The sequence below is a fragment of the Poecilia mexicana genome, unplaced genomic scaffold, assembly GCF_051168715.1.
Source record: "Poecilia mexicana isolate PSO_F unplaced genomic scaffold, ASM5116871v1 scaffold_4, whole genome shotgun sequence".
Lineage (NCBI taxonomy): Eukaryota > Metazoa > Chordata > Actinopteri > Cyprinodontiformes > Poeciliidae > Poecilia > Poecilia mexicana.
In genome coordinates this window covers 19,449,963-19,474,358 of record NW_028263373.1, presented here as the reverse complement: position 1 = coordinate 19,474,358, position 24,396 = coordinate 19,449,963, and the positions used below count along the sequence as shown (strand labels likewise).

The 24,396-nt window shown below is 39.1% G+C and overlaps 1 protein-coding gene across 1 annotated transcript in view; it reads left to right on the top strand.

Annotated features, from left to right (window-relative positions):
* The first annotated feature begins 14,096 nt into the window (after nucleotides 1-14,096).
* The window catches only part of LOC106914433 (adenylate cyclase type 1-like), a 50,094-nt gene continuing 39,794 nt past the window's right edge, over nucleotides 14,097-24,396 (top strand). The window contains exons 1-2 of the mRNA XM_014981220.2: nucleotides 14,097-15,688; nucleotides 19,330-19,479. Coding sequence (XP_014836706.2) covers nucleotides 15,074-15,688; nucleotides 19,330-19,479 — 765 coding nt within the window. The 5' untranslated portion in view covers nucleotides 14,097-15,073. The remainder of the gene's footprint in view (nucleotides 15,689-19,329; nucleotides 19,480-24,396) is intronic.

Below are 24,396 nucleotides of genomic sequence, written 5' to 3'. Positions count from 1 at the left end.
TGGCTCATTCCCGCTGACAGAGCTGGTGGTGAACTGCAGAGCTGAATAAGACTCACTTGAGTGATTTTGGAGCTCAGTCTTCATTTGTGGATGTCATTTTAGAAATGCTTATTCTATATCCTTAGAATAAGACAGTTCACTAGTTTGAAGAACCTGCTAAAGACCCTTCCCTGATGCTGGTTAAAACTGAAGTGGTTTGTTTGACTTCAGCTTGACGGGAGAAAACCACATTGGTGTTAGAAAATATTGTTTGGTATCTCAAATTAAGAAAGTAGGTGTGCATAGACCCTTTACTAATTAATGTGGATTATTTTTGAAGAGATGACTTTGTTTGCAGCAGTAAATGTAGTAACAAAATGTTTATGAATTTTGTAGAGCAACTTTTAAACTCCAACTTCACACACATGCATTTTCCTATCATTTGACTTGTGCCACTGCTGGTAGCACCGTCAGGTTGGGAGGCTGTCACATCATAATGCAAAGTTGACCCAATTTTTCAACATAGTGCAAGTAAGTGTGGCTGAACTGAAAGAGCCACAGGGTGTACTTGTCTGTTCTGTTGTGCTACTTCTAATTCCAGTTTAATTGTACTGTCACTACATTTAAAGCTCAGCTTAGATGTGTATTTGTACAAACTAGACTTGGAAGAACAGTTCTGCAAGGTAAATTTGATTTAGGACATAGGAAACAGGCAAAAGCGCTTCTATGGGTTTGCTGTAAAGCATGCACATTTTAAAATCTGGATTAAGGAATATTTTGGAGTTTTGTCTTGAGGCCTTGTTTCCACAATAAGAAGAAAAAAAAATAGGTTGTAGACAGTCAAATTGATTTAGCCAACAAGATGTTGGAACAAAATGTGGAGCATTAATGACTGTAATGCCAAGAGTTGGGCTGATCTTTGGAGTTTGTTTTTAACTCTGCACGTGTGTGTGTGCTTAGGTTATAATTTTGGTTTTATGGTATTAAGGGCCAGTTTAACTCTTCATGGCAGTAAAAGCATGACATATAATAAACACCAAAATATTTGCTCCTAATTTCTTTTTACATTGTTTTCAGAAAGCTTTCTGAAGAGTTTTCAAAAATCCTTTTGGAATTTTGCTGCTCTTGCACCTACTGTCCTTCCAACTGATGGTCAGAGTACATTGTGTGCTCTTTGCATAAAACACTGTAGAAGGAGTCCAAGGGGAGGACAAAGGTGGAGCCAAGCCTAAACAACAACTGTCTACAGCAGATCAACAGTATCTGAAAAGTGTTATCTTTAAAGTGAGTTGCAACCATATATCATACTGCGCTTTTTAAGTTTTGTTTGGGAATTGAGCTTCCCCAAAAAACAGTGACACTGTTTTTAATTGGCACTTTGCTCAGTTATCTAGTAGGTATTTACATAATATATTCCTAAAGCTTGATGCTGCCAAATCCCTGTTTCACTATGGAGATGGAGTTTTTCAGGAAGATTGTATTAGTGCAGTGGTACCCAAAGTCTGTCCTCGAGGACCAGGATCCTGCATGTTTTAGTTCTCTCCCTGGAGGTAGTAACACCTTCTCAGCATGTCAATGTTCTTCTTAGGCCTTCTAATGAGCCTAAGAAGTGGGTTAAACCAGGGAGAGAACTAAATCATGCAGGATGCCGGTGTTCTCTAGGACCGACTTTGGAAAACTGCTTTAAATTCTATCAAAAAAACAAAAAAAAACCTCTAGATTTTTTAAACCAAATAATTGACATCATACAATATTGTATTTATGTTCTTCAAGCAGTCAGAGATAGAAGTTAAAATTGCTCGGAGCTGACCAAGTGTGGCAGTGAAAAGAAGAATTACAGCATCCTGTCCTCCTGGGCCAAGGCCGGATCAAGGTTGCGGTAAATATCTACGTCAGTGTCACTGTGTCATCAACCACGGCTCCAGTATGTTTATATTTCTTCCTACTGTAGCCCCTCTTCGAATTCAGTTTTATGAGCTGGGTGCCCACATGTTACCTCTAATGGAGACGGGCTTATGTATTTCTGGGTGGCTGTGGGGCTTACAAGAAGGAAACAGTGTATCTGTTTTCCCTGAGGTTTGTGTACTTCATTTTGCACAAACATTTGCAAATAATAAATAACTATTTGTTTAGGATTAGCACCTGGAAACACATGTTTGACTTTCTGTATTCCTGTCGATGAAATGGTAATTAAAAGGAGAAAAAATAGGATGCACACTAATTATAGACCAAGAATGAGGTTGCAGAGAAATAAAACACAATTATTAAAGCAAATAACTCTACAAGGATTTTTTGTGCTATTTTGATCAGTGCAGATCCTGATTTTCTAACATCCCAAAGGACGAAGCTAATGCAAACACCTCAGGTTAACCGAATAGACTAACTAGATTAAATGCACAGTGTCCATGAGTGTGCGTATGAATAATTTGTCTCCGTGTAAATTCTCTGCAAGCCAACAGAAATTCCAATTAGAGAATATTTTCCCTGCAAACTGGAGCATCATGTTTTATTTAGTCATTTGACAAACTGTGAAAGTGAATTTACTTTGAGCCTGGAGTCCAAACGTGCCCGCCCCATGTTCAGCAAATATACCTGCTGCTCTCAGCGCCATCGATTTTTCATTCACACCCAGAAAAAAATGTATACTTTATTCATTCTGTGGAGAAAATAAAACTAAAGCAAGACCTTCTGTGGTTTTACTGTGCAGTATTTATTCAATACAAGTGTTCACAAAGGAGGAGTTGTTTACCGGATATGTCTATAAAGATCTTGTTAAAAATGAATCAAGTCATGAAGGGGAATAATTCCATGCACCTTAAGTGTTGCATTTAATCATGATAAACTTGATCACATCCCCTTACTCTTCTGTTAGTTTAAATCACAACAATCACAACCACATATTTTATTCCAGTCAGAGTTAACCTCATATGAACATGTTTTCTTACATATTTATTAAAACTGTCAATCATACTTGTATGCACATGTTGTCACTTCACTACTCCTTCTCTAGATGTCACAGAAACAGGACCTGATCCTGTGAACTGGCAGGAGGAGAGGTCACTTTAAATAAGTAGACTTTGTTTTCTTTTATCATTCAGTGTAGTCTGTAACAAATATAGGCTACGTGGGCGTGTGCGCGCGCGCGCGTGCTTTGCACATACACACGCCCGCGCGAGGTACGCGAGTTGGGCCTTGTGTCAGGTGTGTCGTGTTTCTGTGTGCCATGTGCCTCTTCCGCATGTTATCTGCATTTTTGTGGATCAGGTGCGTCTTGTGCTAATTTTGTGCGCCACGCGCATGATGCGCACTGGGGAATTTGTTGTGTTCATGTGGGTCAGGTGCGATGATGGCTTTCCCGCATGCGTCCCTGGCCTCACGCATTGCCCCCCCCCCCCCCTCTCTCTCTCTCTCTCTCTTTCGTTTGTCGCTCTCAATAACGCTTTAGTCTCACTCTTCAACTTGTGCTGTCCTCTTTATCATGCAGCAGCCCAACCATAAGAAACCCGTCGGCAAAACGCAGTGTTCAAAGTATCCCAAAGGACGAAGATTAAATGGACAGTCCGAAATTACGTTTCGGACTACGTAATTTCCGAAACGTAGTCCGGAAATTACGGTATTTTCTGTCCTACTAACAAACAAACAAACAAACAAACAAACAAATAAACAAAGAAATAAACATGCATTTGAACTGGTGTGCTTTGGTAAAATGAGACAACTATTGAGCTGTCGTTGGGTCTGACACAAAGGATGAGTTGGTGGAAACTCACCTTATGCTTTGTGATGCTGTGACAGAGATCAGAGATCTCTGGTAGAGGCTTTTCAGGCAGAAATCAAGGATATCAATGTATTCTCTATTACAAATTAATGCTTTTTTAATGCTTTTCACTTTGTTATCAGAGATGCAATTTTATCTCACTGATTATTATCTATTCAGAAAGTTGGGGGAAAAAAGTCTTACTGAAACTCAAAAATATGCAATACACATATGCCTCAAACTTGACATATGAGTATGCCTGAATATGATAGCCGTATCATGTCAGCTATTGAACAAAAACAGTATTTCTTTCCATGCTTTATGCAGATTACAGTTCCAGACTCGGTTATCCTTTTAAACAATTGCGTGTAGTAGAAGGTAATAAGGAAATTGTGTTATTTACTGCTGCATTATGTTCTAAAATAGTTGGTTAATAAAAACGTGTATTTGCCTAAAATTATTGACCTATATTTTTTCATAATCATAATGAACTAACTGAAGTCAATCACTAAATTATTCCAATTAGAGAATTGGAACAATGACATTTTAAAAAGTATAGGTATCAGTGACACTCACCTTGCATTTACTTGGTATTGGATAAATACCAAAATTTCCAGTATCGCACATCGCTAAGTCAATTCAGATTTTCTTTCCCAATTTCTTGAAACTTTCACTTCTGCAGGTAAGGCATCTGAAGTTGAATCACCAAATTAATCCACACTTCAATTTTTCTTCCCTTTACCTACGGGGTCATATACTCTTCCTACAATTTCAGTGGGCATCTTGCAATAAAAACTTTATTTGATGCATGTCTGAATTAAAAAACATTCAGATACAAATAAAGGAAAGACAAATTTAGGCAAATTTAGGACAGTATTACTTCTTAACAACACAATCTGTAAGATGCCAGCTGAATAAGACTCCAAAACACTGTGTGTTGTGACTGCTGAAGTTCAGACTGAAGTCAACAAGTACGATTGCCAGAAATGCTCCAGGGTCTTCAGTCAGACATTACGTCAACACATGGAGTTACATTCAGATTAAATGAAAGAACTGTGCATGTGTCTTTAAGAATCCATGTGCTTTTTCTCTCAACTCGACGTTTCTTTCCTTATGTTTCTAGATCACATGATTTCTTCATTTCCAAGGTGACCGCTGTTGACAGTTCACTTCAGGCTGTGTTGTTCCTGTCATGGAAAATCAACCATGATTACAAAGTCTGCATTCATGGAGCAGTTTTGGCTTAAAATTTGCTATGCACCCTAATTAACTGTGTTCAAATAAATATTTTCAAAACACACGTGAGTCCAGGGAAGCACTTTATTGTTGCAAGCACTTCTGTCACTGTTTTCACAGGAGGCCAGCAGGTCTTGTACAACAGAAGAAAACTTTCAGACCAGTCACTTTTCTGTGATTTCTAATTGACTGTACAGGAGGAGAAAAAAATAGAAGAAAACAAAGGCATTTTGATTTTATTTCCTAACTCTTTACAGCATAATTGACCAACTCATGATTTACATTGCATTTGCTGAATTTACAAAGCCAAAAAAGTCAATTTCATTTCAAATTTTTGCATTAGGACCCCCTTGGATTGGGTATTGCTTGGGAATTCTTTTACAGCATCCTTGTCCATGTATTTACCAAATTCACAAGTTCATTCATTCACAAGTCATTTTCTGCACTGTCAAGATTAGTCCTATTTGTGACTCAGTCCACGTCATTAATATGTGTCAGCGTGTGTGAGCATAGACATTTTTAAAATTCTTTATTCTAAGACGTCCACTGTCTTTCAGGACTAGTTGCACAAAAGTTAATCAGAAAACTGTTGAGATGTTACAAATGAGATTTTCAGTTTAACAAATAATTAACTTTCACAGAGCAAAATCTTTCACATTCAAATCTCATCATTGTAGAATATTTTACATTCATTTGTTAGTGAACTTAATTCAATCAGCATCATGAGTAAGACTCGTTGCTACTCTTGGCTCTACAGAGGAATCTCTGTTTCAGCTAGCTGACAGTAAAAAACATTTTTCTACTTCTTTCAGTAACTTTTGTACTTTTGGTGCTTGTTTTTGGTGAAGAATAGTACATAGAAATTATAACCTGAGACAAAAAAGGTGAAGGGCTTGTTAGTGCTGAAGTTTGAGGATAAGAAGTTGAGAAGAGCAAACTATGGCTGGATATTGGAGCTGACGCCACTGGCAGAGGAATGTTGTTGTCCCCTGATTTCTGTTTGCTGAACAAAACAGCATCAGCAACAGGAAGATTGAAGATTTGCACATCTTCAGCCATGTTTTAAGATTCACCACACAGCAGGCGTTTTACTGATTGGTGCTGAGTAATATGCTGGTAATCAGGCTCTCAGTGGCGTGTTTGTGCTGTCTTTTTCATTCCTATTTCTATTAATATTCTTGTACCTTCTGCCATGGTGCGTGTGTTTATACCTGCTGAATATATCTGCGTGCAAGCATATATAGATATATGCTATTTCTGTGTGCTCGGCAGGGTTTAACTGAATTAAGATGACTGAGGCTGGTGCTCTTCCCAATCGCCCCAGATTGGGTTTTTGGAGTGAAAATCCTCCAGGGAAGCACTAATCCCCGACTGTCGGGAGCAATTTTTATTCCGTAAGCAAAGCTTTCGCTCTCCATCTCTATCTCTCTCTCTTGCTCGCTTGCTTCCTCTCATGCTCCATCGCTCTATTTATAGCCCTCTTAAGCTGCTCTGCGTTCCACTGTTTACATTTAGAACCCCAGTCTTTAGGTTTAGACCTCAGCCCCCCCTCCTTCTCCTCCCCTCACTCCTACTTATCCTCTGGTTTTTCAGCAAAAGAATATAAAAAACATATCTCCAGATGTGTAAAGAATGACGAATATGGTGATTACCTGTGTAGGAAGAGGTGAATGGATAGAGGTAAGTGAAAGTGAAAGAAAGTGGAAGAAAGACAAAGACAAGAAAGATGTGAAGTGACAAGCAGATTCGAATGAGTATTCCAGGCAGTCAGGCAAGCTGTCTCTATCAGAAGACAGATTATAACAGAAAAATCGTTTGCATGGGAAAAGGGGTGTAGAAAATGAATGAATTGTGGAAAAACAGGTTTAATAAGATCCAGATTTCTTTATCCTCCCCATCCCCAAGTGACTGAAAAGTTGATTATGCCCTCTGATGTTCCATTCATTTTTTCCCCACAAAAGATTATAGTTTAAACTAGCAAGAACTAGTTGTCCCCAACTCAGCGTTTCACATGGGCTGATGTTCTGTAGGTTTCAAATGATTCCTGTTTAATCTCGTCTTGGTAAAAAAAACTGCCTCAGGAATATTGTTTATATATATATTTTTAACTTTCTCAAGAGTTAAAAATATAACTGATCTATCTTGCATGATGAAGATAGCAGGTGATTAGTAGAGCTTAAATACTAAAATATGAAATTGAAAAACACATTTTCATCATAACTTAAAATCTAATCAATTTTGGTCAATGTGACAGACCTTTTTATGAAACAACAGAGCTTTTGCATCATATATATATTTTTTTACTAACATGCAAAAATTCAATTCCTGACAAATTACCACAGAATATCACAGAGCTGTGCAATGTCAACTTAAAGTTCTCTAAAAGTAACTTGCAAGTTCTCTGAAAATAATCTTTAAAAATCTGAAAAGTTCCTTAAATTTCTGAGAGAGTGACTTGTTACTTTCAATAGATACTCTAGAATACAACCTCAATGCTCAAATGTTTTTACAGAATGAGAGTATGCTATGCAGTTTAAGCAGTTTCATAACATCTGATGTAATTGTGTAATATTCTGAAACATTCACTGGTAGGTTTAGAAGCAGATGCATTGACATATTCAAATATGCAAGTGAAAAATCCACACTAATTTGTGTATTTTAAAATGCGATGGTGTGCTATTTTTATGGGTGTGATGATGTATTCTAAGTACAAAAATTAGAAACGGATAACCTGTTCCTTGTTGCATGATATCAGGTCTTGCAGGTTTGAACTTGTTGAGATTTGTTCATGGTCCTGTTAAATCAATTTTAAATATCCCCTCAAAAGATGAAGCTAAAAATAAAATACCCCAAAGGAAAATGCTCCAGCTTAAACCTGAACATTATGTTGTACATTATGTATTTGCTTCTTCCAGCGCATGTGTTTTTTTTTTTCCCCCTCCTGTGGAGGTCAGCTTGCCCCCTTCAGCTGAGGAGCAGCACTTTGAGGCAGCAGCTAACATTTAGCTCATTATGTAAATGCTAATCATTAGTTGTAGCACAGACCCTGGGGCTTTGGAGGCGCTCAGACATGACCAAGGCTGGCAAAGCAAAGCAGCGAGCAGAATTAACAATTCTAATACATAAACAAACTGATTTAGGAATTGGGATGATCCACGTTTCTGAATAGCTTTATTTTTAGAGTGTAGTAAAGCAGCAACGATGTAAACTGGTAATGTCATTGAACGTGATGGAGCAGTCTTGTCCTCTGTGTATTTTTGCTCTCAGCTGAGGCACGTTTCCACTTGTGCTTCCTGCCCGGTGTCAATAACATAATCAGATGTGGTGTTCACAGCTGCTCTACCTGTGAGCCTTTCTCTGTCTGCCTGTGCACATGTGGAGTGGAAAACCCCCCCATCAGCATATGGTATTTGAAATAAACCCTTTAATCTTAAAATTGAGGTGAGATTAAAAATAACATTGATTAGGATGATTAGGATTCACATAAATCTTATTAATGAGGGAAGCTCATAGCACAGAGCTTAGTTTATTTATTTCAATATTATTCTGACTTTAAAATTAACATAAATTAATTGTATATTGTTTAACTTAAATGTATATATTGCTTTCTGGGAAAAAAAATCTGAAGAAGTTGCTTTAAGTAAAAATAAGAATTTACCCATTTTTTTCAATATTGACTGCCGATCCAATTTTTTTTTAGACTGCATCTAAAATTACAGAAAGTTGTAGATTTTTATGTAACTACATGTGCAAATTGATTTATATAAATATGTATAACCTGACATATGTAAGCATAAAAATATCTGCTTAATTTCATTGTGATCAGAGTTATGTGCTTTGCCCACACTATACAGTTGCAGTTTATCTGGAGCACCATGTTCGCCCACACATTAGTTCCTCTACTGTGAGCTCTGATCTGCAGCCATTGATTGGGATCAATAATTCACACCACCTCTTTAATATTTGATGAGTGGAGCTACAGACAGTGAAGTATATGAGCCAATGTTTAAGCCAATGCACAGGAAGCTCCTGCTAATAGTGACCATTTGCAATTTTGCTCATTAATCTATTCGATTTGGACAGAAACTGTTTCACTACACCACCAACTCAATGCTGAATGTTTCCCTTACTGCAAAGTACCAGCTCTTCCACAGAATACTTTCTGGAAAGTACCTTCATGAAATTTATATGGTATGTTTTTATGAAGTGTACAGACTCCTTTCCAAACTTATATATTATTATATTAGAAAAAGCATTACTAAAAGCCTCTGCCCCACATATTAAACTGAATTATGTTTCCTTTTATGCATACCAGATTTTTTTTTGTATGTGACCAGAAGATATGACAAAGATGAACAGAGAAGTTGTAGCTGTTTTCACAGACCATCCTGTTGATAAGTAGCCAAATAAAGGATTCCTCAAACATGCATGACAAAAAAAAAATCAAAGAAACATTCCAGGTATGTTTTTGATGAGTCAATACCATTATAACATCAGCTGTTTTATTTTCATCAATATGAAGGCCAAGAACATTTGTAATCTCTTGTACTTCAGCATCAACATGTTTTTGCAAATGATATACTCTGTCAGGATTGTCACATCTTCAGCTTGAGGGTGGGGGTACATAAAGTCATTATACATGTGCTGTGGGATGTGATTGAGACATTTGTGCTTTTCACAGGCTGCATCATGAAGACGAGTGAGAGCAAAATCAATTTACCTGCCACTTGAGAGAAAACCTAATCCTGCTTTGCAGTCCACAGTGACTTTGCAGACTCCTAAAAGCAACAGGATAATAGAAAGTCATTAGATCGACTGCAGTTACTCCACAGGGAATTAATATTGTCATTCTCTAACTTGTGGTTTGGTATAATTTGGTCAATGTGACTTGGTGGTGTCAGTGGAGCTATAGAGTCTCTATTTTACTTAGCATGGAGAAGAACAGATTGTTTTGGATTTTGATGTACCTTGGTGAACAGATTTTTGTAAGAAAAAAAAAAAAATCACTTGATCTGTAATTACATCACCCTAGGTTCACATTCGGATGTAGAACTTCCCTCATAAGCACTTGGAAAAAACAACACAAAATCCATAGACAATCCGGGAGGCTTTTTTCAATTGTCAAAGATGCAACTGCTTCCATATGAAAGGCTCTTGAAACTGTACAAGTGTGCACAAGTGTGTATGCCTGCACACAAGTAGATGTGTGTGAATTTAAATGATAGCAGTATTGGAAATGTTTCAAGCTTCGCTCCGATGTCTCTTGCTAAGGGAGATGAGAGCCAATGACATATAGAATTAAAAATATCTCTCAATAACACTCCCACACGCACACTGCAACGCAAGAGCCCCCAACCACACACACACACACACACACACACACACACACACACACACACACACACACACACACACACACACACACACACACACACACACACACACACACACACACACACACGACATACTTTGACTCTGCTTCTGAATGCATTTTCTTTCTGTGTTTTTTAATCCCCACCCAATGCATCCGAATAAGCATGAAATCTTTCAGAAGATGTGATGCTTAAAGAGAACCTATGAAAGATATATTTTGCCAGATTATTTTTCCAGATTATTTTTATGACAAACTTTTATTTTTCAGTTTTATTTAAATTCTACTTGTCTCCACGTATACAGATGATAAATGGACTTTGTGTTTCAGCACAATTATGATCACAATAGAGTTAATGAGGTTTTCAGCGGTTTCATTAGCATTTATGCATATAAGAGGAGGTTTCTGTGTTCATCTGTTTCAGTTCCTCACAGGTGAAGCATGGAGCTAATTGTGTTTGCATGAATGACAGGAAGCAGGTTTATTCATGAATGCAAACAACACCATGGCTGCGACAGTAGCTTCCTTAGCTCTGTTGGAGAGCGTCTATTTATGAATGCGACTAAAGAGACCAGTTCCCATTTCTCTTCCTGCCAACTGGCTCACACTGCACACAAAATCCAAGTTACATGGTCTATGTGAAGGAAACCACCTGACTGTGATAACTCTGCTGATTAATTAGAGGTGCAGTCATCATGTCGCATGGTTTGAGACAACCGGTTACGTCAATTGCATGTTTTACATTTCATCAGATTTGTGTTTGAGATTTTCTTCTGTTTAGCTTGTTTTTATCCATTTTGTTCAAAATACACACATGCACACAAAACAACAACAACAACAACAACAACAAAAAATACAGGAAAGTAGAAGAAATGCTCCTATATTCAGAACAATTCAGCTGAGCTTATTGGTGTAGCACCAATTGACAACAGATATCTTGATGAGGTACCTGACAAGTACTTTGTCTTGTATAATTTGAATCGAGGATCTTCTTCCTGAAAGACAACAGTGCTTCCAATTGTGCCACTGTACAGCTACACTGCTGTGTATTTAAAAAAGAAAAGAGAACAAAAAAAATATATAAAATAAAACAGTTATTCATTGTACATGGTAAGTGAGTGAACAAGACAAGTGCAAACTTGTTGTATGAGGCCGCCTGCTGCGTGAAGGTGCCAGGGGTCTGTGTGGTCTGGTCACCTCTGAAGCGTCATCTTCACTTCGCCTTGCGTCATGTCAGAGCCTCAATTTGGAGAAAATGTCAGTGAGCACAATGAGGGAGCAGGGCTGGGCAGGGCGCCTGTGTCACTGTGGCACCTAAGAGGGATACAGACACTCATCATGTCCAAATAAAGAAAAAAAAAATCCACCTGACATGCAAAAGAGGAGAATGTGTATGCATGTGTGTGCGTGTGTGTGTGTGTGTGTGTGTGTGTGTGTGTGTGTGTGTGTGTGTGTGTGTGTGTGTGTGTGTGTGAGAGAGAGAGAGGAGGAGAGAGAGAGAGAGAGAGAGAGAGGCGAAAGTAAAGAGATACCAACAAAGACTGAGAGCTGGGCTGTCAGATTGGGAAACACCTCAGCAGCGTATCAGCCACAACTTACTGCCTCTGTTGCCATGGCAATGGGGGGATTGTCAGGGATTCTGAAGGGAGGGGTGCTCCAAAAAATCTGCATCTGTCACTTTTGTAGTCACAGAAATGAAGCCAATCTAAAACTTAAAGAGAAACCTGTCCGAGGCATAGTCACCTACACAGGTAGGGAGGACGCTTTGAAGGGGATGTGGAGAAAAGTGATCTGAAAACAACCCAAACAGATTAAAGATCACGGAAGGTCTCACACCACGATAGTAGCAGCTTGTCAAAAGAATGTCTGGTTGTATTTTGTTTGTCTTTGATGTTTTTTCTTCTGAACTATTTTTCTATGAAAACAGGATGTATGACTAGGTAACGCGCCAGTTCAAAGCTATAAAGCTCACCAGTAATTGTCTGCGCTGTAAACAAACGTCCCCCCACCACTAAGACAGAAGTGCCAAGATGAACGAGATGGCTGTCAATGTTAATTCAATGTTTGAATGCTTGGCCAATACAGACTAAATGGCTTCGTTCATTTCCTCTGCTATCATTGCTAAAACTTCAGGCAGATTACTGTTACAAAATAGTGCAGAAAATCAGAGTCGTCGTTCACAACTTTTCCTTTTGTTCGCTGATTGGTTGAAGTCCAATCAGACAAATCGAGTTCAATAGGTAAATCCAAGATGGGGTATTGAAGGAAGATGAGAATCGGCCATCAAGAATGGAGCATTTTGGGTTTTTGGATTTTCTGTTGCCAACGGTTTCTGACTTTCCCGGACACTATCCAGAATGCCGATGAATAAAAGCAAGAAGCCTTGTGCTTTTTCTTTTGTAATTATGGACCCATTCTAGTGAAAAAGCAACTCTAGAATCTACATAGTCAATGCTAGGCAGTACTTTGTTAAATTTGTTGCATGAAACTTCATTAGTTAATTCTTCATGATGATCTCTTGAGGTGTAAAACAAAGTCTGCAGCCTCATTTCCATTTCTTCAATTGAATGTCTTAATTATTTGATTGATGTCTAGTTTCCTCCCAGTTTAACTTTTTAGCATTAGTAGGACTCTGGCTTCTTGTTCTTACCTTCAGTGTAAAATGTATTACTTGGCAGTAATATGTTTTATAGTGAACATTTGTTCCAACTTTTACAGCTGAAGCTGTTGGACATAAAAAGGTTTATTATGTAGCAATTGAGTCAGCAAAACTGAAAATACTATGCATTTGTGGTCAAATTTGGACTTTTTCATACATTTCAAATTAATTCAAAATGGGTAGTTAAAAATAATTAGCTCCATTCAGTTAGATGTCAAATTGTTTCTGATCTATTGATTTTTTTTAAGTCCACTTCATAATGATTGAAAGTGAGGAAAAACATATCGGATATTGACCAGATAGTGCATGAAGAGATATTTCGTTTCAACAGTCCCAGAGTGCCTCGCATCGACTGACTTGAAGCATCGATGAGGTGGCTCATTGATTTCTTCAGACATCCAAGCAATCTAAACCACATGTTCAAAGGTAAACAAGGTCAATAGTGTGACCATCAAAACCACTACATCTGTCTTCTAGAGATGAGGGGTTCATTGATTTTTAAAAGCTTTGATTGCCTTTTTGTCTGATCTGATGGTGGAAGACACACAAGAAAGTATGTGCTGATGGAGGACTATACTGCATCTTTATGGTGCAAAGGCTACAAAAGGATATATATATATATATATATATATATATATATATATATATATATATATATATATATATATATATATATATATATATATATATATATATATATATATATATAGAGAGAGAGAGAGAGAGAGAGAGAGAGTTTCTGCTTGACAAAGGGAATAGATGCAGGATGATTGATGTTTTTAATGGTCCAGGTAATTGTGAACTGTTTGAGAACAAGCTTGAACTGAATACTAGAGAATCTGACCTGACATAAGGTCCAAAGTCTAATATGGTGATAAAAGGAGCATAAGCACAAATCAATAAAGCTTTGTAATGCTGGAGAATGTGACTGATCGGTCAGGAGGTGAGAGCACAGATAAATATATATGGATCAATAAATGTCTGTGTAAGGAGTAATTTTACTCCCTTACTCTTTGTATAAGAAATAAGAGTTACTCATCAATCACGAAATATGTTTTAATTATGTGTCAGTGTCAGTTATTTTACCTTCACTTCACACTATGGTTCAGATTTTGCCGCATTTATCTATGGCGGGGGAAATTAATTTAACTCTCACATATCAACAGGGCACACGGCAGTGAAATACTGAGAGCAGGGTTGCGTAATTTCAAATATGCAAAACATACCCTCCACCATAACGGAGCAGCACATTTTGGGATGCACGTCATCATTCATACATGCGCTGTTTATTTATTTGTTTTTTTATTTTTATTATTATTATTATTCAAACCTCCCTCTGGGCGCAACCTCCGCTGGGTTTATTTCCGTTAATTCTTTACTTGCTAGAAGGATTTTACTCTGCAGTGAAATGTCCGACTGTGTTTGGGGGGGGAGGGGGGCTAGAGAGATGTGGGAAAGACCAAATTGTTGCTATATTGGACCATCCACCGGTGCAGCTGGTCTATTTTTAGCCGGGGACTACATCAGCTATGACTGCAGACACTGAGAGGGGAAATCACCAGCGCTGCTGCTGTCTTCATCCAACCACTGACCCTTCACTGAAGCAAATCAAACAGCAACAAGGGAGGCTCTGAAATATTATGCTTTAAAGGAGGAAGATAATAAAATGTGCTTTTTAAACAATTTTTGTGAAGGACGATGTTTTGCTTTGCTTTTTTTGGAGATGTGTTTTGGTAATTAAACCTGATTTTAAGTTAACTTGGAGCGCAGGTGACCCCCATCTGAGGCAAGGCAGGTGGTCTGCGCGCGCCGAGAGAAATAGAAAGGGAGAGAGAGAGAGAGAGAGAGAGAGAGAGAGAGACAGTGGTCGGGTTGCACACCAACAACTATCAACCTGTGGATAGAGCGCGCGCGATGCGCCATAGCCACCCTCTCCTCCTCTGACTCCGAGCCCGACATCCATCATCCATGACCCGGGAGAGGGTGCCAGCTTCATTCTCCAGAGGGGGGGAGTAATCTAAAAGTTGAGGGGTCGTGCGCCAACCCCCCTTCTCCTCCCTCCCACCTCAGCTTCATGAATGGCAGGACCATGGAGGAGATGCCGTTCGAAAGAGTTAAGACGCGGCGGAGAAAGGGACGCTGCCCACCCGGCGCGCCGCTGGGAGCCATCGCCTGCGAGGACGAGTTCAACAGCCAGGAGCTGGAGGCTCTCTTCCAGAACTACAACCTGAAGCTGGAGCAGACCGCCACCCTCAAGGCTCTGGCGGTGCTCATCGTGGCCGCGTCGTCGCTGTCTCTGGTGGAGCTGCTGTCCAGCCCCCGGCTCACCTTGTCCAAGGGCTCCTACCCGGTGCACTGCGTGGTGTTCCTGTCGCTCTTCATCGTCACAAACGTCAAGTACCTGCAGGTGACGCAGCTGCAGCAGATCGCCAAGCTGGCCCTGCTGTTCAGCTTCACCTTCGCGTTGCTCTGCTGTCCGTTCCCGCTGGCGCTCGGCACGCCGGAAACGATGAGCGCTGCAACCCCGGAGCAAGGCGTGTGGCAGCTCATGCTGGTCACCCTGGTGGCTTACGTGCTGCTTCCCGTACGGACGCTGCTGGCCGTGCTGTTCGGGGTGATGCTGTCTGCATCCCACTTCATAGTAATAGCGACGTCCGTGACGGGGATGAAGCAGAAGCTGTGGAGACCGGTGAGTGCTGCACCTGCACCAGAATGCACCCACACCCCACAGTTTGGGTAATCTGAAACTAATCTGATGCAGGATAACATACGAGCTCTGAGTCCAAGTTTCACTGTTCAACTTCACTCCAAGTATCTCTGATCTGTGGAAGCGGTTTACTTTGCTTCACTCTGATAGTTAAGAGGCAGCATGTTTACGCATCCAACTTTCCCCGGAGAAGCAAAGGTTAATAAAACACTGTGCATCGATTTTCGCCCCAGGACGAGAAGATGTGTCTGTTTTTTCCGCAGCAGATGAAGCGGACGAGGAGCTGTCCGGCTCTCGGTGCTGAATCGGGATTCAGACAGAGCTGCTTGCTGATCTTTATTTCTGAGATGCACATTGCTGCGGTCATGTAGCACCGTTTGCTTTTATAGCATTGAAATCTACAGCTGCATCCCTATTATTAGAACGTAATTAACAACTTTGCTTTCCAGCGATTCCATAAAGGAAGTGAAACTCGTAACATGCTTAAAATACTTTGTGATGCATGTACTACTTTATCAGAGTTTATTTTTGCGCCAGTACATTGAGGCATATGAGTGATCAGTCTATTTATTTATTTATTTATTTATTTATTTATTTATTTATTTATTTAGCGTTTCCAGGTCTTCCACACTGTTCTGAAGTTTGTCATTTTACACACCATGATATCCAATTGTTCTCTTTAGGGTTTTGGTTCTGTGAGTCTGCTGGTGAATCAAGCATGGTGATACAATGGCCATTTAAGAAGGAAGTTTGAAGTCAGTAGGTACTGCAGAAAGAGGAAATGATCACACACACACACACGCGCACCTACACACACACACACACACACACACACACACACACCCACACACACACCTACACACACACACACACACACACACACACACGCACACACACACGGTGCCAAGACTTTCCTGGGAAATGGCTGCATTTACTTTGGCCTTTATGCCATGGTTTTCCATAACATCGGGGACTGTGAAGACTTCACGCTGGATCTCAAGAAATTTGGATTCTGTGCCTCCCCACTCTGTCTTCAGACTCTAGGTGTAAGGACACTCAGTGGGGACCCGGAAATTCAACCACACGCAGCAGTACTCAACAGGAACAAACAAGTTTAATTTTAGTTTCAAATTCTGGTTACTGCTCGGGATGAGGTCAACAAACACAGCTCTGAGCAGACAGGGGAGAAAGCTGGCGATGCACAGATAAAGCTGGGGTATGTTTGAAATGTTCGGCTTCACTGGCCAGATTGAACAGCCTTCTGTGAGTGCAACGAATCAAAGAGCTCTACAGAGAGGTCCCGAAAAGCAACATTGAGGGACTTAGACGATGATCAAACTGAGATAATACACAGGAGGACAGAGTGAGCAAGGGAGTACTCGGTGGTCGCGAGGCACAGCTTGGGTCGGGGTCCAGAAATCCGAAACAGATGGGATCCGTAAAGAGCTTGGCAGAAGGGGTGGGCAGGAAATACACTGAAGGCTTGGAAGAAAACACTGGATCTCTGGATCTCTTCTGGCTCGGGGGCGGTTGATAATCCGCCCCTGAGCGGGGGCAGAAGATGAGAGGTGTTTAAGTAGGGCGGGACCCAGGTGAGACAGGTGAGCTGAATGAGTGGCTAAACACGGCATGGACATGGCAAAGAACATGAATCATGACTCTCTAGGACCTTGATTTCCAAATGAAATGGAATATTCCCATGTTGACTCCGTCTCAGGAATGCTTGAACACCAGCAATAAAACAGTCGTTGTATACTGGATACATATGTTTATTGTTGGTCACTGTATAAACATTGAAGACATTTGACCTTAATCTTTTCTGCCAACACGAAATGTATCTAAGGCTTGCTAATTATCTCAAATTAATCTCTGTAGTTTTTTTTTGTAATCTTTGAGAAACCCAGAAAATAATTGAAACATGATTTCACCTTGATAAAAAAATAGATCTCCTACCTAATGTAAGAAAAAAAAAATCTAAGAAAGGACTAAACCTTTTCTTCCACATCTGTGTTCATTATAGTACAGGTTGTTCCCAGCATATATGCCTCTGTGCTACAATACAAATGCATGTTTTTGTCATTGGAGGAAAGCTTGAAAAACAAAAGCAATGATACAAGCGTACATTTCACATCCTGTACTTGAAATGTACATTATCCATCACCCCTCTTCATTGGTGATAATGGATACTGACAGTACTGCCCAAAAGTCTGTCTAATTTTCTATATTTATCTTCCAAGTAGTCTTTTTTTTGCCTTGTAACTATTTTAAAGAAGTCTTTTTTAAATAGTTTTCCAATGCTAATGAACCTCTTTCAGACTTTGACTGCCTTTTCACTGCATGTCTTATTTTCTAAGAACACACTGCATAATAAGCTGCCATGCTCTGATAGGAGGAAAAAAGTGAAAAATCAGCCAAAGCTTTTTCAGGAAGCCTGGAAAACTATTCATTAAGACCACTTTAAAAGAGTAGCAGTAGTTTGAGCTGGAGTTAGGCACACTGTGCTACCAACTGGATGACATTTGGTCCATCATTTGAAGATTTAGGAAACTAAGTAGGGTTTTTATTTTTACCCAAATATGAATATATCATTTTTTGTTATGTTATTCTAGGTGCATCTCAATAAATTTCAATATCTTTGAAAAAGTTATATCTTTTTAGAATTTCAATTCAAAGAGTGAAATTGGTATTTTTGCATGACTTATCTTCACAGAGTAATATTGCAGTGACATTTCTTAAGCATTCATTGCTGTTAACTTGAACGGTTATGGTTTGTAGCTGACGAAAACCCAAATTTACAACATTGTGTAATAACAAAATGTATTTGTTTATTTTCTTTTGAGCATCTGTTGTGGTTTAGGTCGGGCCAATTTGCTAGAGAGACAAGCAAGGTGGCACTATTGTTGGAAAAGGAGATATTGGTAATTTTGGCAGTTCTACCCTAAAGTTTGTCAGCAGATGAATGCATGAAGTGCTTTAAATGATCCTGTTTGGCAGCTGTGTGAACTCTGAACTTGATAAACATAGTGAACCGACATCAGCAGATGACATGGATACCCAAGGCATCAGACTGTGGAGACTTCACACTACAAACTACTTGGAATCTGTGCCTCTCCTTTCTGAAACTTTTATCTACAACTGAAGGTTAAAATGAATTTTGAATCTAAAAGGAGGACTTTGTACCACTGAGCAACAGTGCAGTCTTTTTTTTTTTTGCACTCTACCAAGACAAAATGTCTGTCTCTTGTCAAAAATGCGTCGCTATGTCAGTAACTATACTTTTTGAAACTATTTATTGAAAAATAACTTCCATGATATATTCTGATTTATTCAAATGCATCTGCCTGATTCTTAAGTCTTTTGTATGACTACATTTCTTTAATCTCTAAAATCTATTTTGTTCAGAATTAAAGATACAAAGTAACACATTAGGTGTTGATTAGAGATGCATTTTGCCTTTTTGCCTTTTCGCCTTTCGTCTGTACAGTTTTTGGTCTTCAGTGCCGTAACCCTGCTCTCTGTCAACCTCTACATTGTTCTACTGGGGACTGCCGGCTGCACACAGAGGCTTACATGTGCAGATGTGTGCAGCTTCATTAGGCATGTCTGCTCTTGTTTGTCTGCAGCTGGCGGCTAATGCCGTGCTCTTCACCAGTGTGAACCTGTCGGGTGTGTTTGTGAGGATTCTGACCGAGCGTACCCAGAGGAAGGTCTTCATGCAGGCGCGCAACTGCATCGAGGAGCGTTTGCGGCTGGAGGACGAAAACGAGAAGCAGGTGAGGAGTGAACTTCAAACTTCACAGCTCCTTCAGAAGTTTTTTTTTTTTTTTTTAAAGCGTTCAGGTGCCAGCATATTCCAACAACCTGCCCACAGGCATGCAGTAACTATGACAGCAGCTATTTAAGGAAAGAACAATTACTGAGGCACAAGCTGCAGTGCCACACGTTCCTCCCCCTCCACGCACACCTACATGGAGGGATTTAACTAAGCAACAATCAGGCAACTTTAACCCGCAGAAATTCTCTTTTTCTGAGCCGCACCCATTTCATCCTGCACTCGTTAAAAGAAAATTAATTATGTAATGTGTTCAATGCGCCTGAACGCACATCCTCCCTTCGTTTGACACAATGCTTGCACACTTCGCACCTGTTCTTTGTAGATTAGGGGAAGATATGCTGTGTTTTTCCCCAGCAGTAACAGGCTCCCTTCTGACAGGCAATTATACAAGCGGATTGCTTCCATGGCCTCCCTACTCTAGTAAAGGTCATGGTTTATTTAGGAAAGAGAAACACACAGACCTCTGATCATGATCTGCCAGCAAACCTCTGCTGTGGTGTCCATGAGCACAGGTCTCAGAGTTGATGATCGCCCATCAAGCTGCGTGAAACACGGCTCTGTTTGTCGCTCAGGGTGTGTGTTTGAGCAGGATCCACAGTTCTTATTGATTCCCGAACAAGAAGGGGCTATATTCGGTACGCCTGTGTGGTAAACCGGCTCTCCTGCTCAATTTTCTGAAATGGGAAGCGATTCAAAACTTCCTCTTCATTCATTAAATCAAGAAAGGAGGAATCTGTGACTTTTCACTGCCTTTCCAACAAAGGCAGTCTGATTGAAATGAGATTATCTGAATAAAGGGTTCTCCATCTCTGAGAATGATTGATCTGAAATGGAAACTCTCGATCTTTTTCTTCTCGTCTCTGAATTTAGGAAAAATTCATGAAGACAAATATAAATTGGATTATTCTGTGAACACAGCTTGGAGTGACACTGCCAGAAATTCTCTGTTCATTTCCATCTTTTCTTTTAATTCAAGATGTGTGCAGATCTTTCTCTGAAATGATAGAGGTGACAGTGAGTAAATTTTTCATCTGCCAAAGGTATTCACACCCCCTTGAACATTTTGTCACTGTACAATCAAATGATAAGTGACTTAAAAAAAATGCCTTCAGTATGGATTTTCCAGATATGGAAATGAGCCAAAAAGTTCTGTTACAGTCCCATTCCATTTAAATTTCAGTTTAATTTCAATCACCAATCTGTTATTAATCCCAAAGAAAATTGTCTATATGTATGGTTGCAACATACATGTAGTTGAAATATGAATATTTATTGAAAGGTCTTAAAATATAAAAATCCAACCTGAGTGCATGTAGCGAACTTATGAGAGGGAAAAATCAAGCAACAGATACACAATCACATGTGAAACAGCAGAGAATACAGAGAAAATAGAAGGATCTGACAAGGATGAAATGAAACCATGTGGCTGTTAACTGCTGAGTCGATGTGAACCAGGTGGCTCTAATCAGGAGAGAGCAACTGGATCAAAGGTAGATATATACAGGAAACAATGGACCTTATTAAGGCATAAGGTAAAAGACATCCACAAAAACAAAAATCTAAACAAAGAAAAGAATACACTAAGCACTGAGAACCACTAAACATTAGTAAGTAAACCATGTATGAAACACCATAAGTGTCAAAACAGAAAAACACAAATCAAAGTGACAGCCAACAGTCAAGAACCATGGAATAACACAATTAGACATTGTATTGGAGCTCTCACTAGTAACTATAAATAATTAGCTTTGGGTGGGAGAATTGCATGTAGTGCAGTTGATTTAAGGAGGCCCTTGACCTGAAATCTCTTTCGCTGAAGTTTTATGTTGTGAAGAGGATACTCAGGGTTGTCTGGAATGTTTTTGTTCATGAAACAAACATCCTTCTTTCCATACTGAGCTCCAGATGCTCCAGAGCAATTTCCTGAACAGAGCCAAGTTTCTTTGTAAGCCTGTTTATAAGCCGTGGACTGCAGAAGATATTTCCCTTCTAGTCTGCAGACTTGTTGAAGATGCTCAACTCTGCAATATTACTACAGCAACCTAAGCATCCTCAAGAAATACATTTGTATTTGAGTAGATAACCTTCTTCTACAAAAAAAAGATACTTTTGTGTCTTCCTTTAACAATGCCTTTCAATCTCACTTCCCTAGAATTCAGATTTATTAATGCGTGGCTAATAATTGTCTTCTAAACAAATACTCCCATCTGATCTGTGAGGAGGCATCACAGTCCTCTTGGCTGCTTCTGTTAAATTCTCTCTGTCTGACCCATACGTTTATGAGGCCTGCTTTTCAGCAGTGAGCTGTGAGATGTTCAGAGGACTGAATATGGTCTCTAAATCCTTTGACTTTCATGATGCCGCTAATGTTCACTAATGTACTTTAAATAACCTGTGAGGACTTCAAAGAGAAGTTGTATTTATACTGAGATGAACATACACAAAGATGGACTTTATTATTTGTTACTTTTGAAGAAACTTGTTAGTACCTGGGTTTATTTAGGGGTACATGTGTAAAGGATGCTGAAAACAAATGGAACGGCAGTGTTTTATTTTATTTATTAAAACTTTTGAGGAGCCACCTCTCACGTTCTTCCTTCCTCATAGTTAGGCACTACTTTATGCTATCTATCGCATAAAATACATAGAGATTTGCTGATATCACATGACATTGTGTGTAAGAGTTCAAAGGGTAATGATAGTTTTGGTGGATAATTTTGTCAGGAACTGTTTGTTTGAAACACTGCAAGAGCAGAACTGAAAGAATGAAGAGGCTGAATATGGTCACAGGGGATGTGAGTTAACATTATTTTAACAACTTAGTCTGTCCTAAGCCAGAAAAAAAAAATATTTGAGCCATTTCATAGCAATTAGGTAGCTGCAAAGCAGTAATAGTTTGTGGAAAATGCATCCAAAGCATCATTTTTATAACATGATCCAGGGATCACTCTCTGCCTTTGGGTTTGGTTGCACTGCTGCTTCAGCACACAGTTCAGAATCAGATATAAGGGGGGAATCTAATTTAGTTTCATTATTCGACTGGCTGCAAATCAATTAGCATGACTGATTTCAGTTCTGCATGAAAACAAACATGACCACAGCTCATTGGACTAGCCCGAGGACTTTTGGCTGACATTTTAAAAAGTTATTCATGCAGACGTTAATTTCACCAAGCCACCATGCAGAGTAGTGCAAATCAGATACTCCACTTCTGACAACAGTTTGTAATTTCATGCATTGCCCTGTTGTGGTTTTCAGCTTGCATTTTTGTCCTTAGTTTTATTTCTGTCTTCAACTTTCTGTGTTTTCTATTTCGTTTGTGCTTCCTAGAAAGAAAAAAAAAAAATCTAGTGACCCTCTCAAAAAGAGTGTTACCACAAATTTGTTACAATAAATAGAAGAGCTACAATGACGCCCAGTTGGCACAGATGGCATATATTTATGTTGGGCTTTTAATGGTTTATTTAAACCTTCCAGTTGTTTATTGTGTATTGCGTATAGGTTACACAACAAACAACTTAAGTGATTTTAGAAGCAATGATTAGATGAACATTCATACATACAAACCTATGGAAAAAAAAAATAAATGTGTGATGATTTTAGTTCATTAATAATTCCTGTCTCATACAGTCTTAGTGAAATAAAGTGGAAAGAGATGAGGGAATATTTAAATATTAACAGGGAATTATTAAAGTGTCAGACAATAAAAGTGGAAGAGATTAATAAAACAAATGACTTAATATTTCATGCAAATGGTCACGGGTTTACGTTTCTGCTTTCATAATTTCCACACTCAATGAAATGCTTGCAATATAAGTGAAACTGGTTTTATCTTCAGCAGGTTTGACGGCTGCTACTTTACAGCTCTTGCTTACTTTTTTTGTGAATGGAAATATGGCCTTCCCTCTCCAGAGCTACTCAGCGTGGCTGCGAGATGATTCATAGTGCGTTTACAGTCATTTGACATCCTGTGAGAATTTGAAGTATGCTTCGTGGTGCTGCAACTCAGATCTTTTGGAAATAAAAAAAGAGCCAATCGATGAGGACTGGGTGTATTCTTGGCTCCTTCTCTCAGAATTAGTCAATGTTGTCTCTAAATGAATCTCTTTACTTTGTAACTTGAAGTAAAACAGAAGAACCTACCCATAAACTCTGACTCCACTGGCAGCAGAGATTACTGTACTTCCTAAAGAAGCAAGATTCTAATTTTTTATTTTTTATTTTATCCCTTTTTAGAATCAAAAACATTCACTTAAGCTGGAGCAAAGAGTAGTGGAAGATTTAACTAAAAATGATTCCTCCCCCACCGTATGCTCAAGGATTTAATTCTAAAAATGGCTAAAAGTGAGCTTAATGAAAAGTACTTTCAATATTTGCTTATGGTTTTATCTTTCAAAAAGTAATTCTAATGTGACAAATAAGTCTCATTGGATTACAAATTCTAATTTATTTAACATGGCTGTAAGGTTTTAAAAGAAACTCCTGTTTAAAAACTTATAAGGGAAAAAAAAACTTTATTTTTCCACCAGATTTACAAATCAGATTTCACTAAACACATGTAAAAGATACCTGTTAAGAACAGCAGATGGGAGCTTAATTGCAGGCTGCAGGAATGTTCAAGGTCTTTTTCTTGATATCTTGACATTATTAGTTGATTCTGTATTTGGGATTCAGTCTTTTCCCCTCAAGAAAATAGCTGCAGTAATATCTGTTTATTTTCCAATTTCAGAAAAAATAAACAGACATTACTGCAATTTTTAAAGGATTTTTTACTTTGAAAAAGCCAGTGTTGCCGCCTATGTGCCCCTAACCACCAAGGTTGAAAGATTGAGCGAAAAAGGAGAGAACTCCAAAC